The 18,531-nt window shown below is 33.5% G+C and overlaps 1 protein-coding gene and 2 long non-coding RNA genes across 3 annotated transcripts; 1 reads left to right on the top strand and 2 right to left on the bottom strand.

Annotated features, from left to right (window-relative positions):
• Nucleotides 1–81: 81 nt before the first annotated feature.
• On the bottom strand, nucleotides 82–1,388 carry LOC147949252 (uncharacterized). The gene is made up of 3 exons (XM_087478300.1): nucleotides 1,105–1,388; nucleotides 842–989; nucleotides 82–763 (listed from the first exon to the last, which is right to left on the bottom strand). Exons 1-3 carry the CDS (start codon nucleotides 1,386–1,388, stop codon nucleotides 401–403), a joined length of 795 nt encoding a protein of 264 aa, XP_087334426.1. The 3' UTR covers nucleotides 82–400.
• A 10,139-nt stretch (nucleotides 1,389–11,527) lies between these two features.
• On the top strand, nucleotides 11,528–12,936 carry LOC104773711 (uncharacterized). Its single transcript, XR_765159.3, has 5 exons — nucleotides 11,528–11,873; nucleotides 11,980–12,093; nucleotides 12,197–12,261; nucleotides 12,367–12,419; nucleotides 12,662–12,936. It is a non-coding gene; the product is annotated as an uncharacterized LOC104773711 (long non-coding RNA).
• Nucleotides 12,937–14,826: 1,890 nt separating this feature from the next.
• On the bottom strand, nucleotides 14,827–16,990 carry LOC104773712 (uncharacterized). The gene is made up of 5 exons (XR_765160.3): nucleotides 16,668–16,990; nucleotides 16,448–16,561; nucleotides 16,280–16,344; nucleotides 16,122–16,174; nucleotides 14,827–15,879 (listed from the first exon to the last, which is right to left on the bottom strand). It is a non-coding gene; the product is annotated as an uncharacterized LOC104773712 (long non-coding RNA).
• Nucleotides 16,991–18,531: the final 1,541 nt, after the last annotated feature.

The raw sequence follows: 18,531 nt of genomic DNA, 5'->3' as shown, positions 1-18,531 counted from the left end.
AGGATCAGTTTCTAGTTCGACGAATGAAAAATCCAAAGGTCAACCAGCCAGCCAGAATTCATTCATTTCCCTAGTAGAGTCCTTCACAAGCTTTAGTCAAATTTTGCACTTCATCGATGTGGTTAGTGTTTATAGAGCTTATTCCTATCTGGCTAAGGAACCCATGTGCTTGAAAGTTATGGTATGTCTTATTGACCAAGCAATGTAGAGATATGTGAAATCAAAGACAATATATACGAATAAAAGACTTAATAAGAGAAAAAAGTACTACATTAAAACTAGCAGGATTAGAGAATATAGTACGAGTCTACGAGAGAATACAATACTACTTTAAAAAAATTAGAGAATGCTAACAAGCATTGACAAGTTTTGATTAATAAAGGAACTACATTCTTCCTTCTCATGGAAACCATTCAAAATCCTTATCTTTATCCTTTTTGCAGTCAAAACCCTCCTTTGTAAGATGATAAACTGAGATACTACATCCATCTACAACACTTTGGATTTTATTGAGTGCAGGCACGTAGGTAGTAGAATGGAAAAACTCCAACAATTGAGGAATAATCCACTCCATAAAGAACTGGATGAGACTACTAGCGTTTAACCAGAGTTGATCCATGGATGAGGCCTCCGAGTCATCATTTGAAGGGGGTGCTCTAGGCTCTTTAGGAGGAACAGGCACATCCGATAATAACATGTTAAATTTAGTTATTATCATGTCAAAACACCTTATTGCAGCCCGAATACCATCTTTTGTGGTTCTCTATAAGCAAAACATCACAATCCCAAGATTAGTTTTGTATGACAAATGATTAAATTTTTTAAATTATATACTACTTACAGTATCACAAACGAAAGCCTTAACATCTTTAATTCTATTGCGAAAGATCTTCAGCTCGTCCGCAACAAGAGGTTTAACCCTATCACTCTCTTGTCTAATTACATCAGAACTAGATAATATCACTTTCGCAGCAATGAGGTTGAGATACCTGTCAAAGAAAAGAAGAAAAAAACTTTGAACATCAGTTTCATTTCAGGAAACTACAAAATTTGTCGTTTCTACTCAAAAAAAAAGAAAGAAAGGCAAACTAGCGCAAAATTTACTTTTGATTCGGGAAAACTCCATTGGTAGTGGTGAATTGAAGGAGCTGAATATTACTACCGGATTCAACAATCTTGTCTTTCACCAAGCTTGTCAGATCACCCTTAAGTAATGCCCGTATCTCATGCCCCTGCCCGTCTGTTAACCACAACACAGCCGTTTCACGTCTCTTAACCACAGTAAACGTCGATTTCAACACACGCATCACCGGCATCATTTGTATTTCGGACCTCACCTCTCCATTAGCAAGTTTCTCAACTGCTCCTGCCGTCAGATTGATCGCCATCTTATCAAAATAATAAACAAAAACTGAAAAAAGAAACAACCTTTGGGATGCGTCAATAGTCTTTAGTACTCGCCCTGTACAAAACAAAACTTACAGTATCGTCACAAACAAAGAATGCACTCAACAAAGGATGCGTCACTTAGAGGTAAAGCGGTTAAACACGAATCTGTCACAAATCTTTAAAAGCTGTTCGAAAGATGATAATTATAAATTTCTCCCCACTTAATTTTTGTTAAAACTTTAAAGAAATAACAGTTGTAGTGAGCAAAACTAATCACCAGAATCAACAAATTTACTTAACGAATATTAATTTGGTGAAACTATATTTAAAGAGTAGTGACTGTATTTTGATGAAACGTTACGAAGCCTTCGCTAAATGAAAAGATTAAGTTTCCTTCCAGTGGCAAAATTTTCATTTTGTCGATTCTTGCTACGTTTTTGTGACGATTCATCGTTAAGTCCTTGTTAACTGAAAACATCAAATTTTCCCGCTGGAGGGAAAGTGAAATTTTCTGTAGATATTGTGACGAATTAGTGATGTATCATGACAAAAACATCATAACATACACTGTTTTCCTATTGGTTGTTTTAACGCTGAGAGAGTTGCGTCGTTTTTGTGACAAACGTTAATGCTCCATTAAATGTGCTTGTTTCTCTTTCTCTCCAGTCTCCATTGTTGCTTGCTTCTACATTATCTCTACCACTCCCTCGTTTCGTTCCTATGAAGCCTGCCTCTCTTATTCAGGCAAATTAAACAGATGAGTTCGAGACGTCCACCCTATTACATTTAGTTTTCTTAGCGAGGATGGGCTCTCGGCCCCAACATCTGCTTCTTTACCTAGGGGATTGAGACGAGACACCAGAGTATCCAGTTCAGCTCATTAGATCTCGGCCTCCTCAAAAAATAAAATCTGCAAAGGCCTCAAAAAACATTTTGGTAAGTTTTAATTGTTATATTGTATATTAATTGATTTTTTTTTTTTTTGGGACAAACATTTGCTTTCATTCCATTAAAGAAGAGAACAAATACAGAGCAAGGAGGATTTTGAAAATCCAAAGTTTAGAACATAATTGAAATGGGCATTCCCCAATGCCAAAACAACAAAGCAACAAATATAAGCAAGGTAGATAAGGTTAATCGACAATTGGTTCTTGAGAGCTTTGAGCCAATAGCTAAAGAGCATATTGGTACATGTGAGGTCAAGGATTATCGATACTTCTTCCATGAACAGGTCGATAGATGAAGGGATGGTCACTGTCATAATAACACGATGAAGTAGCGTTGAATAAAGGGGTAAAGCTGTGATTCTCGTCCGGCGTGAGAAGAGCTACACAAGGTAGAGCTTTGACAAGGGTTCGAGCAGGGTTAGAGATGCTCTGATGTTTGAGGTTGTTTGCTAGCATCGCCGAGACATGAGAAATGGATTTGGACAAGCCATAGCCATAAACAATGCCCAGACAACTTGGAGTCGGGAACAACAAACCATACAAACTCAGGCAAAAAGGTTCATAAATCAAAGCCTTAAGAGATACTTTTACCAGGGTTTTCAGAAGATAGAAGCTACGCCATATTAACAACGGTGAATTACATCTCCGATGGGTTCCATAGAGATTGTAATCTTGACCACACCGTTGTTGACTAGGTTTTGACTTCAAAAATTGAGATACAGGGCCATACCTGGGATTATAACAATTTGGACTTGAGGCACACCTAATGGGCTTAAGTGATTGGAGCCTTAATGGGCCAAAAGCTGACTTAGGGTCCAACAAGGGAAACCCTAAACGAACGGTGGCTATTTTACGGATAGAGATCAAGGCAGCTGACCGAAAATGTTTGAAGAATTTGCCTTGAACACGGGCTCATCGGACGGAATCGATGCATCAATAATTCGTGATGAGGTTGGTCCGATGTTGAGGCGGGGAGGCAAGAAGACTTACTCGTTCCAGATGTTTTCGCAGTTGCCCCTAGAAGAGGATCGCCTTGCACCGTCGACGTCTCCCCTGAGCATGGCGCATCTACTGGTCCAAGAGGGATGCCTCCTGCCAGTAACGAAGCCCAGGGTGAGGACTCTTCAGGGGTGAAGTGAAGTTCAGATCGAGAAAATTTTAGATCCGAAAATAGATCCAATTTTTGTAACTTGCTGACATTCAGATGCTTCTGTTTTGGTGCTGCGGATAAAGGTTGAGAGAGGAGAGTGCACCGGAAATCGCATATGTCCTTTGATTGATAAACAGCCGTCGGGATATAAAGGGTTCAAAAGAGTTTGACAATCTTGAAAAGAAGGAAAATAACTTTGGGAAAAAATTTAAAAGAAAGAGAGCAAGAGCAGGATCGTAGAACAGAAAGAGGTGGTGGTCAAATTATCCCGACGCCGGCGAGCAGAAGCTCCACCGGCGCCGAGAGGGTTAGAAGCGATAGTCTCCTCGATAATGTCGCCTGAGAGGGTTAGAAGCGATAGTCTCCTTGATAAGGCCTCAAAAAACATTTTGGTAAGTTTTAATTGTTATACTAGGATCGGACCCGCGCTACAACGCGGGGGATTATTCATTAATATATATACAATCTTAATAGATTAGAATATGCTATATTTCATTTTTGCAGTTGATTACATTAAAGGTAATGAGTTTGGATAAAAGAATAGTAGGGAAAAAAAGAAAGTGAATGGTAATAAAATGAGTTTTGATAAAATAAATATTAAAAAGTTTAGAAAACTAACAACACAAAAAATAGATAATTCAATTTGATCATTTTAGTAGTAGAAAATAGGAATCTACATAAAATATTATAAAAATATTCCGCTTGTAAAAGCTACACTAATATGTATGATGTGATGAACCATAAGAACAATTTATCATTTACCCAAAAATTTTAATCTAATTGATCATTTACTCAAATTTAGTAAAAGAATTTATCATTTAGTCAAATTTCAGATATTAAGTTAAAAGTAAAAATAAAAATAAAAGTAAAATAAAAGTTACATGATTCTTCTTTAGATTCTCCAAAGTTTCCAGCAGTGAAAAATAAAAGTAAAAATATAGTTCATATATTAAGTTAAATTATTTACAAAAATGTAAAATAGTTCATATATTAAGTCAAATTATGTATATACCTGATTCACATAAAAATTTTAGTAATTTGATGACTTTTGTAGTGCTTCATATGTCATGAATACAATAAAATTTATTAATTAGATTCATAACTGAGTTTGATAGTCGTAATCAGCATCATATTTAAAAAAATATTGAATGAAATTTTGTAAATACCCGTATCACATAAGAACATATGAGTTTGATAGTTCATAATCTATCTTAACATTTTTGAAGTACATTTTTGTGTCATCCTCTCTTATCTTTGTATCCAAACAAGTTCCAACTAAATTCTCTACAATCCTTATAACCAAACACTATCATTTCCTTATTTGATAATATTAATTTCCTAAAATCTATCTAATTTAAAGCAATATGTTATATTAAAACAGAATTCTCCTTTCACTTTTATTTAATCTTATATTTAATTATTTGAATTACTATTTAATACATAAAGTTAATAAATTTTAGATTTTTTTATAAGCATATGATGTGATTTGAATTTTTATAAACGGATATATATTTTAAAATTGTTTTAGGATTTTTGTAACCAAACAAGTATTTCCATATATATATTATTTTACATTTGAGTTATTTTAATATATAATGAATATTTACAATTAAAAGATAAAATAACACGCAATGAAATTATATTGTGCAAATGATTTGGATGAATATGAATATAAATTTAATTATCATTAATTTGGTGTTACACAGATAATTTATCATTTCATTATTTTGCTAACATTATCAATATTAGAATTAGATATATTAAATTGAGTAATTTATGATAATGTAGAGAACACATTATTTTGCGGTAAACTGTGGGTTAAATCCTATAATTAACAGTCAAATACAGTTATATAATATTACACTAAACAAAACTAAAACATAAATATAACTTAAATTTTGACTATTTGTTATAAATATTTGACTGTTAATATTTTCAGAATACACGGGGTTATTGATTTATAAAAAATAAAAAAATGGAACCGTGGTGTACCACGGGGTAAATCCTAGTGCTAAAACATTAATATATATCATATTGGATAAAATAACATGAATATAGTAAACAAAATCATAAATAAATAAAAACATCACAAAAACATAGAAAAGGTGGAATGAAACAATAAAATGGATAAAAGAATAGTAGGGAAAAAAAAGAGAGTAAATGGTAATAAAATGAGTTTTGATAAAATAAATATTAAAAAGTTAAGAAAAATACTAACAACACAAAAAATAGATAATTCAATTTGATCATTTTAGTAGTAGAAAATAGGAATCTACATAAAATATTATAAAAATATTTCGCTTGTAAAAGTTACACTAATATGTATGATGTGATGAACCATAACAACAATTTATCATTTACCCAAAAATTTTAATCTAATTTATCATTTACTCAAATTTAGTAAAAGAATTTATCATTTACTCAAATTTCATATATTAAGTTAAAAGAAAAAATAAAAGTAACAAAAAAGTAAAATAAAAGTAAAAATAAAAGTTACATGGTTCTTCTTTAGATTCTCCTGAGTTTCCAGCAAGGGAAAATAAAAGTAAAAATATAGTTCATATATTAAGTTAAATTATTTACAAAAATGTAAAATAGTTTATATATTAAGTCAAATTATGTATATACCTGATTCACATAACATTTTTAGTAATTTGATAACTTTTGTAATGCTTCATATGTCCTGGATACAATAAAAATTATTAATCAGATTCATAATTGAGTTTGATAGCCGTAATCAGCATCATAATTTTAAAAAATATTGAATGAAATTTTGTACATACCTGTATCACATAAGAACATATGAGTTTGATAGATTCACAATGTTAAAACATTAATATATATCATATTGGATAAAATAACATGAATATAGTAAACAAAATCATAAATAAACAAAAACATAGAAATGGTGGAATGAAACAATTGATGTTTTGTTCGTATGACTTTTTATAGTGAGGAATGGGTGTCAATTTTTGGGGTTAGTAAATTGAAGTCTTCTAGAAAAATATTTTTTTGGCTTGTAGAGATATTTAAGTGATTTTCTAATAATTATATAAATATATTTAGAATATTAGTAGTAATTTCGGATTTTAAGTTAATTACTTAAACTAACTGTGAGAACTAAGATCAATTCTCTCCTTCCAAAGTGATTTATGTATGGAGGAGCTTATCACCGTTAGGAGTTCCGAACTGAAAAAGAGTATTTGATTGCTTAAAGAACAATACTTGGGTTCACCCCTAGGGGTGAACCTTATCATTCACCCCCTTATAAAATAAGGAAAGAAAATCTGTAGATATTATTTTAAAATTAACTAACAATCTTATTTGTAAACCTAAACCGACATATAATTTCGTTCTAATTATAAAATGTAAATGCTAACCATCTCATTTGTAAACCCAAACCGACATATAATTTCGTTCTAATTATAAAATCTAATCCCTAACCATCTCATTTGTAAACCCAGACCGACATATAATTTCGTTCTAATTGTAAAATCTAAACCCTAACCATCTCATTTGTAAACCCAAACCGACATATAATTTCATTCTAATTATAAAATCTAAACCCTAACCATCTCATTTGTAAATCCAAACCGGCATATAATTTCGTTCTAATTGTAAAATCTAAATCCTAACCACTTTATTTGTAAACCCAAACCGACATATAATTTCGTTTTAATTGTAAAAACTAAACTACCCAAACCGATATATAAAATTTAAACCAAGCCAATATTTGACTTTCCTTAAATAAAAGTATACAGAATTTGTTTCCTTAATTTTTTTTGTTTTTAATTTAATTTTGATTTATTTTTTAAATGAAATATTAAATAGAGCATTCTGATTGGTTAAGAGGAGAGGGGGTGAATACAAAGGTTCACCCCTAGGGGTGAACCTAAGTATTTTTCTTGCTTAAACTGTATATTACTGCTCGAGAGAAAAATTGTTCCATCCATTGTAATGAATCCCCCCTTACATATTTATACAGACAAATTGATTACCCAATTAATGCGTAATTAATTTTACACGATTTTTGCGTCCTAATTAATACACTTGAATGCAGAAATCTTTGACTGAGCTCGATCTGCGAGCTGACTGATACGTCACCTCTCCGCGCTCTCTTCTTTTCTATGGGCCTGATGGGCAGATCCGAGCTGCATCCTTAGCCTGTTTAGTGTGCCCGGCCCATGCCCTTTTGCCTGTTATCCGAGATGACGAATCGTGGGTACAACACTAACTGATTGAATATTTGGTATTACATATTGAAATCTAATCATATATGTTGTTAAATTTTGCTTATGTTACAATGTTTTCCATTTGTTTAGGTAATTCAAAATTTATAGAGATATGTGAAAATCTTTGAAATCTAATCATATATGGTTGTTAAACTGTATTTATTGGTTGTTTCCAAATTGAATAATAATTTTGCATAAGTTATGCTAATGTTACAACATTTTCCGTTTTTTAGGTAACTCAAAATTGATAGAGATATGTGAAAATCTCAGAACATCTTTCCATATCTTCTTTTAATTATCATTAGTATTTTTATTATACATATTAGGAATGATAACAATATTGATAGAAAATATTTGAATGTAATTATAATCATCTCAGTAATTCTCATTAGTATTTTCCTTTTCTTTGTATATATAGTTATATAATTTAAAATTTATGTTTCAGATTTTTAGAATTATTTAATTATATTATCATTATTTATGAACTATATTAAAATGGATTTTATTTCCGGAAGTATATACTAATATATAATCAAAATTAAATTTGTTTACATATACAAAAGATTGAGATTTTACTGATTTGTGCAATCAGTTATCTTGTTATTCAGTTTGATTTTTTTTAAGAATGTTTCTGGTAGGATTTTATATTGGACTATATTGTTTTCCTATTTATGTTATACAGTTTGATATACATTAATTATGTATGTTTGTTAGTTTCCTAAATTGTAAGAAAATATATATTATTGTAACTATTATGATTTATTTCTGAGGGAGTTTATTACATTTATGATTTATTTTTTGGAAAACTCGATAACCCATTTATAACACAGCGGATAAATCTCACCCGAATCCGACTCCTTAATTTTGGATTATTTTTGCAAAATTGACTCCACCCAGAAGCATTTTTGTACTTCTCTTTTACTTATATAGAGATTGTATATTAATTGATTAATTTATTGAGTTTGTAAAATAAATGATTAATTCCTCCTGTTGATTGTAAGGTTGGACGTAGACGTCATCAAAGCGTACTTCGTTGTCCGTTGAGCCTCACGTCAAGTGGTCAATGACGCCACCCTGTTTTAAAAATCTCCGCCTAGCACCGATTACGCCCTGCAAAATCGCTAGGCCCACCCTCTCCGCCTCGATTAATGATTAATCCCCGCCTAACATCGATTATCCGATTATGCATATCTAGTCTGATTATTTTCCGCTTAATTCCGCTTAATTTTGTGTATATCTTTTTTTAGAACCAAATAAAAATCAAACAAATGTATATCAAATCAAAATCCCCACCTATGCATGTCTAGTCTAATAAATAACATAAATTTTTTTTTTTAAATTATGTTTTTATTTATTTACTATAATTTTAAAGAGAATACTATAATTTTATATTTTATTTGATATTTTCCTTTTAAGATAAACAGAATTATACATATATTTAGTACAATATATTTTTATTTTATTGTTAATTTAATAAAATAACCCTATAACTAGTCTCCGAGTAATTCCAATTTAGTCTCCGATTTTTTCGCTAGGCGCTAGGCCCACCTCGACCGCCCGACTAGCGCCTAGCGATTTCTAAAACAGGGCGCCACACTACATCAAAAACCTTGTATCCGTAAACGAGAGTAATTATTGAAGTAGAAAACCTTGTATCCGTAAACGAGAGTAATTATTGAAGTAGAAAAGAGTGAGGAGAAGATGGGACTTGTTTGGTCTAATAAAAACACGACATGTTATCAAATCACGACTTATCAGCACAAACCTTATAAAGCCGATCGACCTCTATCTCGTCACTCTTCAGGTCATGTATAACAAATACAGTAATTCCCAATTTCCCATCACTATTCATTAATCATTAATCATCGATCATCAATCATGGACATATTTTAGTTAATGGCCGTATAGTTGATATACCAAGTTATCGCTGCAAACCCCGAGATATTATTACAGTGAAGGATGAACAAAACTCTAGAACTTTGGTTCAAAATCTTCTTGATTCATCTGCCCCACTAATCAGTTGTTATATTTTAACCGTCGTTATATGTATATAAGGGTGCATTGCATACCATCAAGATAACAACAATTTACAATTCTAGGCCTAATAATTCACATAACTTTGTGTTTGTTAATAGAGAAGCCAAGGGTGGTAATTTGTGACTATACACACACATATATATGCACGCAAGGGAAATGGAATATGAAAAAGGTGCCAATAATCTAAGAACAACCGAACAAAGAGTGGCTGCTCCAACTTGTCAAAAGTAAACAATCTTGCATTCGCGGTCTGTATATATATAACGTCAAATTAAGAATATAAAAGCATTACAAAGCAATATTAATTCGGGGACGAGGCTAGAATGCCATAAATTGAAAAAAAATAATCTGGCGTGCCATTTCTTAGTCTGTATGCCATTGAAAATGCGATTTTCTCAAATTACCCTTAATGAATAGTACAACTAGTACAACTAAATGATAATAAAACAACTGGTACAAATGATATATAACGAGATAACTAGAACAAATGGTACAACTCCGATATAATATAACCAATGGTACAACTGATTTATAATAGGACAATTGGGTACAACCAAGTTAAAATAGAACAACTAGGTACAACCGAGTAAAAATAGGATAACTGGTACAACCAATAGATAATAGGACAACTGGTACAAAATGGTACACTTGTACTATAAACCCTAGCGCCGCCAGACTCACTAATTCGTTTCTTCTTGCTTTATTCACTGTTGTTATCGCCGATTTTTCGCTGTCAACTTTCTAGTACTCCTTCGTCGTCAACCTTCCACTACACTGCTTCCTTTGCTGTCAACCTTCACTACTTCTCTTCACTGATTCTTCATCTTCTATTTCGAAACTACCTCCCCAGATCTTAACAGATCCGTCGCAAAATCCAACCAGCCTTCTTTCACCGGATTTGAAGCAACCACAAATCCATCAGCGATTGGGATCTGATCATCTTTCTTCACTGATTTGTTTGATTTCACGTTTATCTCTCTCTCTCTCTCTCGATTTCATCTTCTTCTTCTGTGTTTTAGATCTGATTTTGATAAAAGTGATTAGGTTAAATGAATAAAAGATGGGGTTTTTGGTCTTTTCCGTTTATTTTTATTTAAAATAAATTAAAAACAAAACGGTGGCATTCTAGCTTTTTCTTTTGTGAATTATGGCTTTCTAGACATTGTTCCTATTAATTCATACTCGAACTATATATAGTAATCCCACTATTCATTTACGTTTTTTAGTATAGATGAATGATGTTAATGCATCCAGATCAATATCCACAATCCACACCAACCGTAAACGTATATATTGATACAATACGTACAATACTGAAATACATGCAAACGACGCAAATTAAAGTCACAAAATGATGTATGCTTAACCATTTACATGTGGTCAGTTGATTAACAAATTGAAAAGCTTGTACATCCAAACACTATAATAGGTCAAAAATATTGTTGATTGCGAATCTATTGTTCGTCATTGTAATTTACTTGTTCTAAAACTAGTTCGGTCTCGTACGTGGATAATAAATTGTCATTTACAATAGACTACAATCTACAGGGTAGAATCTTGTAAACAAGTGATTATATATAGACCACTAGATGTGAAACACAAATTATACTTATGTTTGGCATGATTTCAAATTTGAATAAGATACAGGAAAATGTGACTACCGAATAATTCACATCTACGGTGGTCATATTTCGAATTCCAATTTTATAAAATCGGGGTGTGATAAGATTAAAACTAAAATATAAAGAAACTTTTGCGAATTTTATAAAAGCAACCGACACAGCATTTTTTTTCTAAGGTTTTTAAATTAAAAGTATAATTGGGCCGTCCATAATTGAGCCTGATTCATGAACCCAATACTAAAGTGAGCATCCTCAAGACCCGACAAACTCTCTTGGCCTCCTCTAACGGCGGCGAACACGTATCGCCACCGCCTTCCCCCTCCGACTCTTGACTTCCTCCTAATCACTCTTTTGCTTGACCGATCAGTTGACCAGACCCCATCCCTCTCTGGCTCTTTCTATTTCTGTGAATCTCTCGGAAGCTTTTTCCGTGTAGAGAGATGGGAAAACCCAAAGGAGATGCTGCAAGGAGCAAAGCTCGTCCATCCAGCAGCAGGTGAAACTTTGTTCCTTCATCTTCTCCCTCTCCTTCTTCGAATTTTATATTGTACTGCGTCTATGCTTCGTTGGTTCGGTACTCAATTTGAGTTTTTTCTGAACAGCTTCGCAGCTTCTCTGTTGCCGTCTGGCTCTGCAGCTGCGGCCGTAGGTTTTGGTAGATCTGGATTCGAAAACTTCTATACTGTATCAAACGAAGATTCTGCTCCCTTTTTTTGGTATGTTTTTTGTTTAGATTTCTGAGTTTCCCTCTTTTGTTTGTTTCTGCCAAGTGCCAACTTGTTTGTCAGTTTCTCATATTTGTCGATGATGGAATTGTAGGATTTGGTTAGTGAGGTTAAACTCAACACTTGCAGCGGCTTTCAAGGAAAGACCCTACAACTAAGGTAACCTAACGGGCTCTCCTGGTTACATGACCTGGCTCTTTCTGAGTTTTCTTGATTGTGATTTTGTTTGTTTCAACAAGATTAAAGTTTTTGCTTCCATGGCAGAACTGATTAACCAAAAGAAAGGCAAGGAACTTTTGCCAATAATTCCAAAATGGGTATGTTTCTTTGTTTACATTAATGTTTTTCTTTAACAAGGAAGAAACTTTTATCTTTAGAAGTTGTATTTAAGTTTGATGTTATAGATTTGGTTATAGTATCAGGATTGGGGATATCACTTAAGCTGATGGAATTGGCTCGAATTAGTCTTTTGCCTTGGAGCACTTTGTTTCTCACGTTGCAGTGAATTTAATTGTTCATTTTCCACTACTGGCTTGATAATTTTGTCGTACTTGTCCAGATATGTGAGTACAACAAGTTGATACTGGACTACGATAGCTACGCTTGGCGTCATGACTAATGATGGTGTCACTGGTGTCGGGTTTGACTCTCAATTTTCTCATGCATGTTCTTTTTCTTGCCTCGATTGCATTGCAGTGTCTCATTTATTTCCTTTTTTTAGTGTCATACACTTGGATGTCATGTAGTCTTCTTGTGTCATGAGTAAGTGATATGATTTAGCTTTGTGATTCTTCTATTTACAAATTAAAATGGAATACAGTAGTAGCTTTCTCACTAGGTTACGAATTATGATAATGAACCGTATGAATCGGTCGTAATCTTTTTTTTTTTACAGAAAACCTTTAACAAAATTTTAATACCCCTAAAGCTTTTGTTGAGGATTGAAAAAATCAATTACATGTTCATAAAAGCTCATGTGATGACAATACTCTGTGTCATCCATCAGTTTTGTGAAGTACTTGGCTTTATGTACCATAGCCTTTTGGGTGGTGCCAAAGTCTAAGCTTGAGGGGGAGTATTGACCAAGCAATGTAGTTGACTATATCACAATGTAGTTGAGGCATATAGTCGACTATTACAGGACTATGTCAAGGATCCTTATTCAGATCTTAAATTAGGTTTATGTGGTTGAATACAAGATAATAGATATAAATATGTATACATAAAATTTATAATGATTAATTTATAAATTTTCTGTAAAAAAAACACAAAAAGCAACTTTTGCACAACTTGGAGATTTTGATCTGCGTTTGATTTTGTTGTTCTGATTTTGCTTTTGAGTGACCACTGTTACAGGAGCAGTTTCTAGTTCGACGAATGAAAAATCCAAAGGTCAACCAGCCAGCCAGAATTCATTCATTTCCCTAGTAGAGTCCTTCACAAGCTTTAGCCAAATTTTGCACTTCATCGATGTGGTTAGTGTTTATAGAGCTTATTCCTATCTGGCTAAGGAACCCATGTGCTTGAAAGTTATGGTATGTCTTATTGACCAAGCAATGTAGAGATATGTGAAATCAAAGACAATATATACGAATAAAAGACTTAATAAGAGAAAAAAGTACTACATTAAAACTAGCAGGATTAGAGAATATAGTACGAGTCTACGAGAGAATACAATACTACTTTAAAAAAATTAGAGAATGCTAACAAGCATTGACAAGTTTTGATTAATAAAGGAACTACATTCTTCCTTCTCATGGAAACCATTCAAAATCCTTATCTTTATCCTTTTTGCAGTCAAAACCCTCCTTTGTAAGATGATAAACTGAGATACTACATCCATCTACAACACTTTGGATTTTATTGAGTGCAGGCACGTAGGTAGTAGAATGGAAAAACTCCAACAATTGAGGAATAATCCACTCCATAAAGAACTGGATGAGGCTACTAGCGTTTAACCAGAGTTGATCCATGGATGAGGCCTCCGAGTCATCATTTGAAGGGGGTGCTCTAGGCTCTTTAGGAGGAACAGGCACATCCGATAATAACATGTTAAATTTAGTTATTATCATGTCAAAACACCTTATTGCAGCCCGAATACCATCTTTTGTGGTTCTCTATAAGCAAAACATCACAATCCCAAGATTAGTTTTGTATGACAAATGATAGAGAAACTAATCTTGGGATTGTGATGTTTTGCTTATAGAGAACCACAAAAAATGGTATTCGGGCTGCAATAAGGTGTTTTGACATGATAATAACTAAATTTAACATGTTATTATCGGATGTGCCTGTTCCTCCTAAAGAACCTAGAGCACCCCCTTCAAATGATGACTCGGAGGCCTCATCCATGGATCAACTCCGGTTAAACACTAGTAGCCTCATCCAGTTCTTTATGGAGTGGATTATTCCTCAATTGTTGGAGTTTTTCCATTCTACTACCTACGTGCCTGCACTCAATAAAATCCAAAGTGTTGTAAATGGATGTAGTATCTCAGTTTATCGTCTTACAAAGGAGGGTTTCGACTGCAAAAAGGATAAAGATAAGGATTTTGAACGGTTTCCGTGAGAAGGAAGAATGTAGTTCCTTTATTAATCAAAACTTGTCAATGCTTGTTAGCATTCTCTAATTTTTTTAAAGTAGTATTGTATTCTCTCGTAGACTCGTACTATATTCTCTAATCCTGCTAGTTTTAATGTAGTACTTTTTTCTCTTATTAAGTCTTTTATTCGTATATATTGTCTTTGATTTCACATATCTCTACATTGCTTGGTCAATAAGACATACCATAACTTTCAAGCACATGGGTTCCTTAGCCAGATAGGAATAAGCTCTATAAACACTAACCACATCGATGAAGTGCAAAATTTGGCTAAAGCTTGTGAAGGACTCTACTAGGGAAATGAATGAATTCTGGCTGGCTGGTTGACCTTTGGATTTTTCATTCGTCGAACTAGAAACTGATCCTGTAACAGTGGTCACTCAAAAGCAAAATCAGAACAACAAAATCAAACGCAGATCAAAATCTCCAAGTTGTGCAAAAGTTGCTTTTTGTGTTTTTTTTACAGAAAATTTATAAATTAATCATTATAAATTTTATGTATACATATTTATATCTATTATCTTGTATTCAACCACATAAACCTAATTTAAGATCTGAATAAGGATCCTTGACATAGTCCTGTAATAGTCGACTATATGCCTCAACTACATTGTGATATAGTCGACTACATGCCTCAACTACATTGCTTGGTCAATACTCCCCCTCAAGCTTAGACTTTGGCACCACCCAAAAGGCTATGGTACATAAAGCCAAGTACTTCACAAAACTGATGGATGACACAGAGTATTGTCATCACATGAGCTTTTATGAACATGTAATTGATTTTTTCAATCCTCAACAAAAGCTTTAGGGGTATTAAAATTTTGTTAAAGGTTTTCTGTAAAAAAAAAAAGATTACGACCGATTCATACGGTTCATTATCATAATTCGTAACCTAGTGAGAAAGCTACTACTGTATTCCATTTTAATTTGTAAATAGAAGAATCACAAAGCTAAATCATATCACTTACTCATGACACAAGAAGACTACATGACATCCAAGTGTATGACACTAAAAAAAGGAAATAAATGAGACACTGCAATGCAATCGAGGCAAGAAAAAGAACATGCATGAGAAAATTGAGAGTCAAACCCGACACCAGTGACACCATCATTAGTCATGACGCCAAGCGTAGCTATCGTAGTCCAGTATCAACTTGTTGTACTCACATATCTGGACAAGTACGACAAAATTATCAAGCCAGTAGTGGAAAATGAACAATTAAATTCACTGCAACGTGAGAAACAAAGTGCTCCAAGGCAAAAGACTAATTCGAGCCAATTCCATCAGCTTAAGTGATATCCCCAATCCTGATACTATAACCAAATCTATAACATCAAACTTAAATACAACTTCTAAAGATAAAAGTTTCTTCCTTGTTAAAGAAAAACATTAATGTAAACAAAGAAACATACCCATTTTGGAATTATTGGCAAAAGTTCCTTGCCTTTCTTTTGGTTAATCAGTTCTGCCATGGAAGCAAAAACTTTAATCTTGTTGAAACAAACAAAATCACAATCAAGAAAACTCAGAAAGAGCCAGGTCATGTAACCAGGAGAGCCCGTTAGGTTACCTTAGTTGTAGGGTCTTTCCTTGAAAGCCGCTGCAAGTGTTGAGTTTAACCTCACTAACCAAATCCTACAATTCCATCATCGACAAATATGAGAAACTGACAAACAAGTTGGCACTTGGCAGAAACAAACAAAAGAGGGAAACTCAGAAATCTAAACAAAAAACATACCAAAAAAAGGGAGCAGAATCTTCGTTTGATACAGTATAGAAGTTTTCGAATCCAGATCTACCAAAACCTACGGCCGCAGCTGCAGAGCCAGACGGCAACAGAGAAGCTGCGAAGCTGTTCAGAAAAAACTCAAATTGAGTACCGAACCAACGAAGCATAGACGCAGTACAATATAAAATTCGAAGAAGGAGAGGGAGAAGATGAAGGAACAAAGTTTCACCTGCTGCTGGATGGACGAGCTTTGCTCCTTGCAGCATCTCCTTTGGGTTTTCCCATCTCTCTACACGGAAAAAGCTTCCGAGAGATTCACAGAAATAGAAAGAGCCAGAGAGGGATGGGGTCTGGTCAACTGATCGGTCAAGCAAAAGAGTGATTAGGAGGAAGTCAAGAGTCGGAGGGGGAAGGCGGTGGCGATACGTGTTCGCCGCCGTTAGAGGAGGCCAAGAGAGTTTGTCGGGTCTTGAGGATGCTCACTTTAGTATTGGGTTCATGAATCAGGCTCAATTATGGACGGCCCAATTATACTTTTAATTTAAAAACCTTAGAAAAAAAATGCTGTGTCGGTTGCTTTTATAAAATTCGCAAAAGTTTCTTTATATTTTAGTTTTAATCTTATCACACCCCGATTTTATAAAATTGGAATTCGAAATATGACCACCGTAGATGTGAATTATTCGGTAGTCACATTTTCCTGTATCTTATTCAAATTTGAAATCATGCCAAACATAAGTATAATTTGTGTTTCACATCTAGTGGTCTATATATAATCACTTGTTTACAAGATTCTACCCTGTAGATTGTAGTCTATTGTAAATGACAATTTATTATCCACGTACGAGACCGAACTAGTTTTAGAACAAGTAAATTACAATGACGAACAATAGATTCGCAATCAACAATATTTTTGACCTATTATAGTGTTTGGATGTACAAGCTTTTCAATTTGTTAATCAACTGACCACATGTAAATGGTTAAGCATACATCATTTTGTGACTTTAATTTGCGTCGTTTGCATGTATTTCAGTATTGTACGTATTGTATCAATATATACGTTTACGGTTGGTGTGGATTGTGGATATTGATCTGGATGCATTAACATCATTCATCTATACTAAAAAACGTAAATGAATAGTGGGATTACTATATATAGTTCGAGTATGAATTAATATTGGTTTGTAATGCTTTTATATTCTTAATTTGACGTTATATATATACAGACCGCGAATGCAAGATTGTTTACTTTTGACAAGTTGGAGCAGCCACTCTTTGTTCGGTTGTTCTTGGATTATTGGTACCTTTTTCATATTCCATTTCCCTTGCGTGCATATATATGTGTGTGTGTATAGTCACAAATTACCACCCTTGCCTTCTCTATTAACATACACAAAGTTATGTGAATTATTAGGCCTAGAATTGTAAATTGTTGTTATCCTGATGGTATGCAATGCACCCTTATATACATATAACGACGGTTAAAATATAACAACTGATTAGTGAATAATGATTGATGATCGATGATTAATGATTAATGAATAGTGATGGGAAATTGGGAATTACTGTATTTGTTATACATGACCTGAAAAGTGACGAGATAGAGGTCGATCGGCTTTATAAGGTTTGTGCTCATAAGTCGTGATTTGATAACATGTCGTGTTTTTATTAGACCAAACAAGTCCCATCTTCTCCTCACTCTTTTCTACTTCAATCATTACTCTCGTTTACGGATACGACCCATTAATTATTCTATTTCTACGTACGTTTAAAAGAACCTCAAGTCTAATTAATGATATTCCCAACAAAGATATTGAATTATTCCTTTCCTCGTACGTTATGGACTCATGGTGTATACGTTGATCCTTCACTTTTTAAAAACTTCATTATCATCCAGATGTTGTTGTGATTTAAAAAAAAAATCAAGAAGAAGAGGGAGATAGACAAGTTATGGTGAGGCTTTTCATGCATCGGCCGGCTAATTCTTATTTCGGAGTGTCTAGTCCTCTCCTAATCTATCAATTGTCTTCCAAAAGGACCAAAACCATAATATTATATCTCTAGGCCTTAATTAATATTAATACATTGCAAA

This window comes from Camelina sativa, chromosome 2, assembly GCF_030686135.1.
Source record: "Camelina sativa cultivar CO46 ecotype springtype chromosome 2, ASM3068613v1".
NCBI classification, from domain to species: Eukaryota; Viridiplantae; Streptophyta; class Magnoliopsida; order Brassicales; family Brassicaceae; genus Camelina; species Camelina sativa.
This window is presented reverse-complemented; position numbering and strand designations above follow the sequence as displayed.